Source organism: Rhincodon typus, chromosome 15 (assembly GCF_021869965.1).
Source record: "Rhincodon typus isolate 14 chromosome 15, sRhiTyp1.1, whole genome shotgun sequence".
Classification (NCBI taxonomy): Eukaryota; Metazoa; Chordata; class Chondrichthyes; order Orectolobiformes; family Rhincodontidae; genus Rhincodon; species Rhincodon typus.
This window is the reverse complement of record NC_063346.1, coordinates 25872383-25880726: the sequence shown is the minus strand read 5'-3', so window position 1 is coordinate 25880726 and position 8344 is coordinate 25872383. Positions and strand designations below refer to the sequence as shown.

General features: G+C 38.2%; 2 protein-coding genes across 2 annotated transcripts in view; both read left to right on the top strand.

The window, feature by feature from the left end:
- LOC125485045 (cadherin-1-like) overlaps window positions 1-842 on the top strand; it is a 19790-nt gene extending 18948 nt beyond the window's left edge. The window contains exon 6 of the mRNA XM_048605969.1: window positions 756-842. Coding sequence (XP_048461926.1) covers window positions 756-842 — 87 coding nt within the window. The remainder of the gene's footprint in view (window positions 1-755) is intronic.
- A 3-nt stretch (window positions 843-845) lies between these two features.
- Window positions 846-8110, top strand: LOC109937056 (cytochrome b-245 light chain). The gene is made up of 4 exons (XM_048606011.1): window positions 846-946; window positions 1208-1291; window positions 2209-2290; window positions 7600-8110. Exons 1-4 carry the CDS (start codon window positions 891-893, stop codon window positions 7789-7791), a joined length of 414 nt encoding a protein of 137 aa, XP_048461968.1. The 5' UTR covers window positions 846-890; the 3' UTR covers window positions 7792-8110.
- The last annotated feature ends 234 nt before the right edge of the window (window positions 8111-8344 follow it).

Sequence of the window (8344 nt, the reverse complement as noted above, 5' to 3'; positions counted from 1 at the left end):
AGAATGTTGGGAGAAAAATTCACATGCTGGTCTTTGAAAAATTCAAGTTTCAATTTAATATTTCACTGAGAGACAATGCATAACTCCCTCAATACTACATTAAACCATGAGCCAAATATTTGCTCAAATATTTGAAATAGTTCTTCCATATGATGTTTTCTGAATCCAAAGCTATTGGCTAAAACTGAGAGGCAATATAGAGAAAAAGATGAATATATTAGTCACTATTAATTCTCTGTAGTTTCAGTTATATCAGCATTTCTTTACTTGATGGGCCATATTATGCATGGTATAGAACCTGCATTTAATGTCTGGATCGTATCTGTTTTAATTGAATAGACTTAATAAGAACAGAAGATGTTTTTTATGACAATGTATTCATAACTTTGGTGAGGCTTTGGATCATATTCAGGCTTTGGAAGCAGATGTTTAGTTTTTCATTTTATCTATTTCTGTTGGCATGTGGAGTGAGTGGAAATTAAACTGATGAAGATTTCAAAAGGTAAAATGCTTAGCAACTTATAGGTTTATTGTCATCATCTTAGTTACAAGAAGCAACTCATTAGTTTATCTGAACCTATGGTGGGAGGGAAGTATTTTTCTTCTTTCTGGAAGGAATCACTGAATAAAATGTAAAGTTACAGTAGGTTGGTGGAGTGCACTTTGTGACTGATATTCGTGCTGAGTTTCTGGCAGCTGTTCAGACTGTAGTGGCCGTAATGAAAGTAATCTTTCTAGTTTGATAACTTTTGAAGGTTATGGAAGCAGGTTATGAAATTGAAGAAGTAACTGCTGGCTCCATAGAAGGTTGGCTGAAGCTGACTCATAGTGACGTTAAATAGTTTTTTTTTCTTTAACTTGAAATATTCAGTGCTGCAGGTGTCTTTGTGATGTTGTTGGAATATCCCAGAGGAAAGAGGCGAAAGGGAACAACAATGGAGAGACCGTAAGTAATTATAGATAACGGAGTGTGATAAAGAATTTGTATTGGATTTAAAAGTGGTTGACTACGTATAAATGCGTTATTTGTTTAAACAGAGTACGGTTGGTACAAAGAAGGATAAAACAGCAGAATAAAAGGAAATACAAATAACTAAAAGAAGCAAATTGTTATTTTGTTTAATAGGAAGAGTTTATTTTATTGAAGAGCATTTTCAATATTTTGTTTCATTTTGCTACTAATTTCATCCCCTTGTTTTGATCCTAGGGGTCAGCGCTTTTTTGCAGCTGTTGTGAAATTGTTTGGACCTTTAACGCGAAATTACTATGTCCGTGCTATTCTACATGCATGGTAGGATTCATATTTCATATTTTTGTCGTCAAAATAATCATTACTTGAATTTGAAGCTGTCGTTTGAATTCTTTATCTCAGTGAAAGCTTTGACTGATGTTCTTCTTTATTAATAATCACAAATGAAAATTTGAAGCTAAAAATAAGTACCAACTATGCCACAAAGATCCTGTGGGTTGGATATTCCCATCCCTTTCCACCAAACACACCTTGTAACCACCAGCAATTCCAAAAATGCAGTCCTGGTGCATTCATTTGTTTGCTATACCTACTTATTGAGGAATTCTGCTGCTAAGGACAGTGCTGTGTCTAGTTTAATGCAACAGAGTTTGTTACTTGCAGTGTGAGTTGAACTTCAGCTATAACTGAACCGAGCTCTTCAGTAACTGTCCATGTACTTCAGTGTGACAATTGAGCAGCCACAGCAGAACAAAAACAATAATAGGGGTGTAAAAATGTGAATTATATTAACAGCAGGTCTGTCAGTATCTGTAAAAGGCAAATATGGCTAACATTTCAGATACAGATTCTTCGTAAGAATTCAAAATTTGAGACATAAAGAAACATTCATTGATTTTTTTAAAAAAAGAATAGCTGAGGACTTAATGAATAGAGAGGACATGAATGGCTTGAATGACTTATAATCTATTTAATCAAATAATAGGGAACACTCACCTTTATAAAGATTCCCAGTTGCTTTCCTGAAGGGGATATTGGATGAATTTGCTTTTGCATCTTTGTTCTTTTAAGTTTATATATTTGTTTGCTGGTGTTCAGTCTACTTCATCTTTACTTATGTAAAATATTGATATTTTATACAAACTTCAGGTATTTATGAATTCACTGTGTCAGGGTGACATTGCTGCAGCTCGGTGTTTGTCTAATGGATTTTGGTATTTTATTTTAAATCTCTCCAGCCTTGCAGTACCTGGAGGCTTTATATTGCCCACAGTCCTGGGCACTGTCAACCTTGGCATTGCCAGTCTCATCTACCTACTTGTAAGTGTATGTTCCTATTCTTATAGAATTTGGAGTATAAATACTCTGAACCATAACCTTTTCAATTGAGGTTATTTTGTGACTTAATGCATTAAATGATTAATTATACTAAGTACTCTTCAAAATAATCTTTTTCTTATAAAATGAGAAATGTAAAGTTTTTTTTTTAATTTGATCATGGAATGTGGGTGTTGCTGGCTAGGGAAGAGGGCAGTTAAGAGTCAGTCACATTGCAGTGGGTCTAGAATCACAAGTAGATCAAACTGGGTAAGACTGGCCGATTTCTTACCGTAATCATTTGTTTATAAGGTTCAAAAGTGATTGTTGTTTGGATTTGAGATTGCCAAATAAATAAAAAGACAACTGTGACCATGCAACTGAAGCCATACACAATAGGTATATATTTTCAAGTACATTACTTAGCAATAGAAAGATAAGGCAGTGGTGTTAATCCTGCATATTTGTATAGTAGCTATAATTAATGATTCATTTTACTAAATGCCTTTCTTAAAATTCTAATGGGAGATTGTACTGACTAACTCCAGAGATCAGAGCACATAAATCTCAGCTGATACTCCTGTGCACACTGAAGGAGTGCTGCATTGTGAGAGATACTGTTCTTCAGATGAGATGTTAAAGCAAAACCATGTGGGGTTTCTGAGATGGCCGTAAAAGATACCACTCTTGGAAAAAGGAGGGAATTTTTTCTCCGTGACCTAGCCAATATTTATTCTCCAATCAGCATCACAAAAACAAATCATCTGGTGTTTAGGACATACTGTTTGTATGATCTTGCCACCATCCCACACCAACACAGAGAGTGCAGATGAAAACTATTTATTTGGCTGTAAAATACTATTGAATGAGCTCAAATACAAGTTTTTATTTCTGCTGATTCAACCGGGACATTGACAGGATGCAGAGCTGGGCAAAGAAGTGGTAGATGGAATTCAACCCAGAAAAGTGTGAAGTGATTCATTTTGGAAGGTCGAATTTGAATGCAGAATACAGGGTTAATGGCAGGATTCTCGGCAGTGTGGAGGAACAGAGGGATCTTGGGGTCCACGTCTGTAGATCCCTCAAAGTTGCGACCCAACTTGATAGGGTTGTAAAGAAGGCGTATGGTGTGTTGGCTTTCATTGGCAGGGGAATTGAGTTTAAGAGCCGCGAGGTTATGCTGCAGCTGTATAAAACTCTGGTTAGACCACACTTGAAATATTGTGTTCTGTTCTAGTCACCTCATTACAGGAAAGATGTGGAAGCTTTAGAGAGGGTGCAGAGGAGATTTACCAGGATGCTGCCTGGACTGGAGGGCAGGTCTTATGAGGAAAGGTTGAGGGAGCTAGGGCTTTTTTCATTGGAGCAAAGAAGTTTGAGAGGTGACTTGATAGAGGTTTACAAGATGATGAAAGGCATAGATAGAGTGGATAGTCAGAGACTTTTTCCCAGGGCGGAAGTGACTATTACGAGGGGGCATAATTTTATGGTGATTGGAGGAAGGTATAGGGGAGATGTCAGAGGTAGGTTCTTCACACAGAGAGTGGTGGGCATGTGGAATGTGCTGCCGGCAGTGGTAGTGGAGACAGATACTTTAGAGACTTTTAAACGACTCTTGGATAGGCACATGGAGGATAGTAAAATGTAGGGTATGCAGGGTAGGTTGATCTTAGTAGGATAATAGGTTGGCACAACATCATGGGCTGAAGGGCCTGTACTGTGCTGTACTGTTCTATGTTCTTTTATCAAATTAGTAGATGAGGCATTAGCCAGAAAAAAATCTAGTTCCTGTGTCGAGGTAGCTGAACTCAGTTAGGGTAGCATTGGGTACACTGATGTTTTCTTCCACACTTCTGAGTTAGAGAGTGAATGTCTTGCCCTATTTGAAACCATTTGTTAAAAGTTGATCCTTTATTAGCCTCAGTTAAGAACAAGATCAGATCACCTGCTGATACACACTGTTTAGGGTCATGTGTGAATATTAGCCTCTTGAGCAAGACACCATGGAATGAATAGCTGAAAGAGGAAGACTCAGGTGTAAAGGTTCGCAAATATAATGTTGAGATATTGGCTTGGTAGTTTTAGTTCACTAATAAATGAAAGTAGCTGTAGTTGTCAGAGATGTCCAATATATGGATAGAACTATAAGTAGCAATGACAATTGTCCTATGCAGGGCTACCAGTGGATGGGGATCGGTCCTGGCTTTGTATCTGTGCTGAGCGGTGTAGAGTAACTGCATTTGAGAGGGAATTTCATACCTACAGTAAATACTACCTTTCGGCTGCAAAATGTCACCAAATGTTTATTGAATTTCTATTACTAGTTTCACCAGTATAAACAGAGACATTTATAAAAGTACTGCGAATGATAGTGTTAATAGAGATTAGCTTCTACGTATGGAACACCTTGATAATGGGCATCAAGATTTTTTTCATTTAAGTCTGTTGCATATTTTTGTAGGGTTTTACTGTGATACTAAGCTATTTTTGGGACCTCTCTGACTAAACATTTAATTAAATGCATTCTACATTTGATAAAGAGCTGTAAACAGTCACTCAACTGAACGATTAACAGATCTGTCAGATCGGAGTTCCTTTTCTTGTACAATAGGCCAGATTTTGGGAGAAATTAATTTTCCTTATGTCTTGAGTTGTACTACACCACTGTTGCTTGGAAACTGGTAGAAAAATGTATTCTGAGGTTTAATGCATGTGTAGAATAGACATGGTCAGTTGCACACCGTGTAGTTGTTTCATTGTAATAGTCTGATTGTCTTTCTGAAATAGCATGCTAATATCAGACAGCAAGGTAGATGCTGAAAATTGACAAAAGTTAATGCGTGGAGTGTTTGTTTTGACTGGCACAATTTCACATGCAGACAAGCAACAGTAGGGGGCAGTTTCTTCATGACCAAAGCCTTGCTTGTTTTATGTAAGAAACTTTTTTTGTTAAATAACATTTTTCTTTAGAACAAGACATGAGATTAAACATTGTGGTATTTATTAGATTTGTGTTTGGTCATAATTTAAGATTAGTAACCTTAGGTTTACAAGTTTGGTTTACACAAGTTGTATACAATTATAAAGTTAGTAACTACAATCTACTTGTATGAGCCGCAGAGAATATCTGTGTAATGCCTTATTGCAGACCTCTGCGCATAGTGTGAAAAAGGACTCAGTGAGTGCTCAAGCTACATGGGGACAGCGGAAGGATTGAACCCTGGAAGTCCCCAAATTCTGGGAAAGTTCACATTTGGTTGGGGAGAGGGTGAGTGGTGGTGCTGGTGCAATGTGTGACCTGTCAAATAAAAGTTGTTTGAGCTGATCAGCAGCACATGCCAATGTCTGGTGGAGCAGTGAGCAGTTAAGAAAGGCAGTACCTGCAGGGAGGGAGTGAGCACAAGCTGCGGGCCAGGGTTTAAGGGCTGAAGGCTGAGGCTGGGGACAGAGCATGTGAAATGGGGGGGACTGGTGGGGTAGGTAGTGAGGTCTGGGAGCAGTGTGATGAGAACCAGTGGGAGGTGAATGCCAAGAGAAACAGTTGGCCAGGATAATGGGCTTTTTGCTGAGGGTGGGCAGGCTTTTTATTGAGTCCGAGTATTCTATCCATTGGGTTTGGCCTCAGAGTCAGCCAGAGAGGGCGGGGGTGGGTGGATAAAGCGGCTGGAAGGAGACTGCAAGAGCAGTATGTAGGAGATGGATGTTCCAAGAATTGGGGGAAAAGGGTGACTGTAAAGCAGAGAAAACAGCTTTAAATCTGTCAGAAAGAAATAGCTAACTGGAATCAAAGAAAAATTCAAATCACTGAAGTAATTAATACCTTGCAAAAAAAATGGACTCTCTAGGGCTGCGTAAGTTCAGCAGCTGATATACTTGGAAAAAATCTAATCAATCCTATGAAATGAATACTGTCTATTGTTAAATTTAAATCTGAGATCTAGTTCTGAGACACAGTCAATAGAGTTATAATGACCTGGATAAAATGTTTCAGGTTTGTGCACTTCTTGTGATGGGAAAGCATTGGCTATGACCTCACCAGTGTATGGAAGGTGTCTTTAGGGCAATAGCTTTTCATGCATTAAAGTGTGCGTCAATTAGTTTTGCAAAAAATACTTTTGTTAACTTTTATGCCTTTTGTCTTATGCCAATTTAAACACTGTGGTGTTCAGGAATTTTCATGTTTTTATTGTGTGTAATAGCTTTTAAGTTTAATGGAGAGTTGACCATTATTGAGGACATTGAATGTATTTTTTAAATTCTGTTTCTGTGGGAGTCCAAAAACTCATGTATCAACAGGCATGAGGAAGATATTGTTACTGCATCACAGCATCACCAACAAATTAGTTACTGAGAATGGAAAAAGTACGCTTAGCAAAAAGTAAAAAAGTATCCCTTGAAAGAATCTCAAAAGGAATCCTCATAAAAGAAAATAATTTTGACTTGTGTTCACAAGAGTGTGGGCAGGCTGTTCAACCTCTGAACCCTGCCTGCTATGCAGTCAGAACATGATTGATATGTCACTGAATTCCGTTTATCTGTTTTTGATCTATCTTCATATCCTTGTGCAATAAAATCTGTGTATCTTCTTGTTTATTATTCACAGCCCTTGTGGAAGGGAGAATTCTAGTTTTTCATTCTACTTTGTGTAGAAATAATGGATACTAGTTTGACCATCTCATTTGAAACTCCTCATCCATGTCCTTCTATGCCTTGATCCCTTCCTATCTCTGTAACCTCTATGTACTCCAACTTTGGACTCCGTTTTAAATTTCCCCACAATTGGTGGCTGTAATTTTCAGCTGCCTCTGCTCTATACTTTTGAATGTGTCCCCTAAATGTTTTCTTCTCCTTTATTTTTTCTCTCCCTCTCTCTCCCCACACACACGTGCACGCACGCTCTCTCTGCCTTCTCTCTCGCCCCTTTTTAAAATTCTTCGTAACCTATGACTTTGACCAACCTCTTAGTCATCCTTCTTGATATCATCTTTTGCAGCTTGGTGCCAAAATCACTTTGTTGGTGTTGTCCCTGAAAGGTGCCATGGGGTTGTTGGTTGTACTGAAGGTGTTCTATAAAGGCATATTGTTTGAAATAGTGCTTTCTGATTTGTGACTCGTGCATTCAGTTTTGGACACTACACCTCGAAAGGATATATTAGCCTTGGGGAGCATATACTAATTCAGCAGAATTATACCAGGGCTGTAAAGGGTTACATTATGAGAACAGGTTACATAAACCTGGCTTGAGAGATAATCTAATGACAATGATGGCATCATTTTTCAAAGAATACAATGGCTTGTATATCTCAATCTAGGCTGCCTTCCGAAAAGAGGAATGGAGACCCATACAGGCGTTGCAGTCTCAGAAAGGACACGTTGGAAAAAGTATCCATCAGCCACCCACAAACCCCCCACCAAGGCCTCCTGCTGAACATCGAAGGAAACCAGTGGATGATACAAGAGCAGTTGAAGTCACTGCCACACCAGTTACTTTTGACTCAAACTGATGTGACTTCGCTGGCAACTGTAATTATTCATCAGTCGTATTATTTTACTGAATATATTAATACAGTGCAATGTAATATTTAGACCCAATGTAAGATCAAATTATGATTTCTTTGAAAGAAATATGAACAGTTTTTCTGATGCAAGGGTTTGCTCACTCCTACAGCAAGAGACAATCTACTGCCTTGTTTATTTGTCAACATTAATGTTTCTATGATATTGTTACCAAAAGTTCTCCCCTTTCATTTTTGCTGTTGATAAGACTTGTTCTTTGTAAAGTATTAATAAAAGAATAGGCTAGCAAATGCCATTCTCTTAAAACATTAGTCATAAGTCTCTCTTGCTCTCACTCTTCCTCTTCACTGTCCACTATACCACCAATTTTGGTGTGATCTGCAAACGTACTAATCACGCCTCCTATATTCTCATCCAAATCATTTATATAATTGACAAACAGAAGTGCGCTGAGTACCAGACTCTGTGGAACACTGCTGATCACAGTCCTCCAGTCGGAAAACAACCCTCCACCACCACACTCTGTTACCTACCATAAAG

Bases quoted from the DNA above. Each gene is read 5' to 3' on its own strand.
- LOC109937056 (XM_048606011.1), top strand. From the start codon at position 891: ATGTTGTTGGAATATCCCAGAGGAAAGAGGCGAAAGGGAACAACAATG. The intron at 947-1,207 runs GTAAGTAATTAT...TTTTGATCCTAG, and splicing joins GGAACAACAATGGAGAGACC to GGGTCAGCGCTTTTTTGCAG. The intron at 1,292-2,208 runs GTAGGATTCATA...AAATCTCTCCAG, and splicing joins CGTGCTATTCTACATGCATG to CCTTGCAGTACCTGGAGGCT.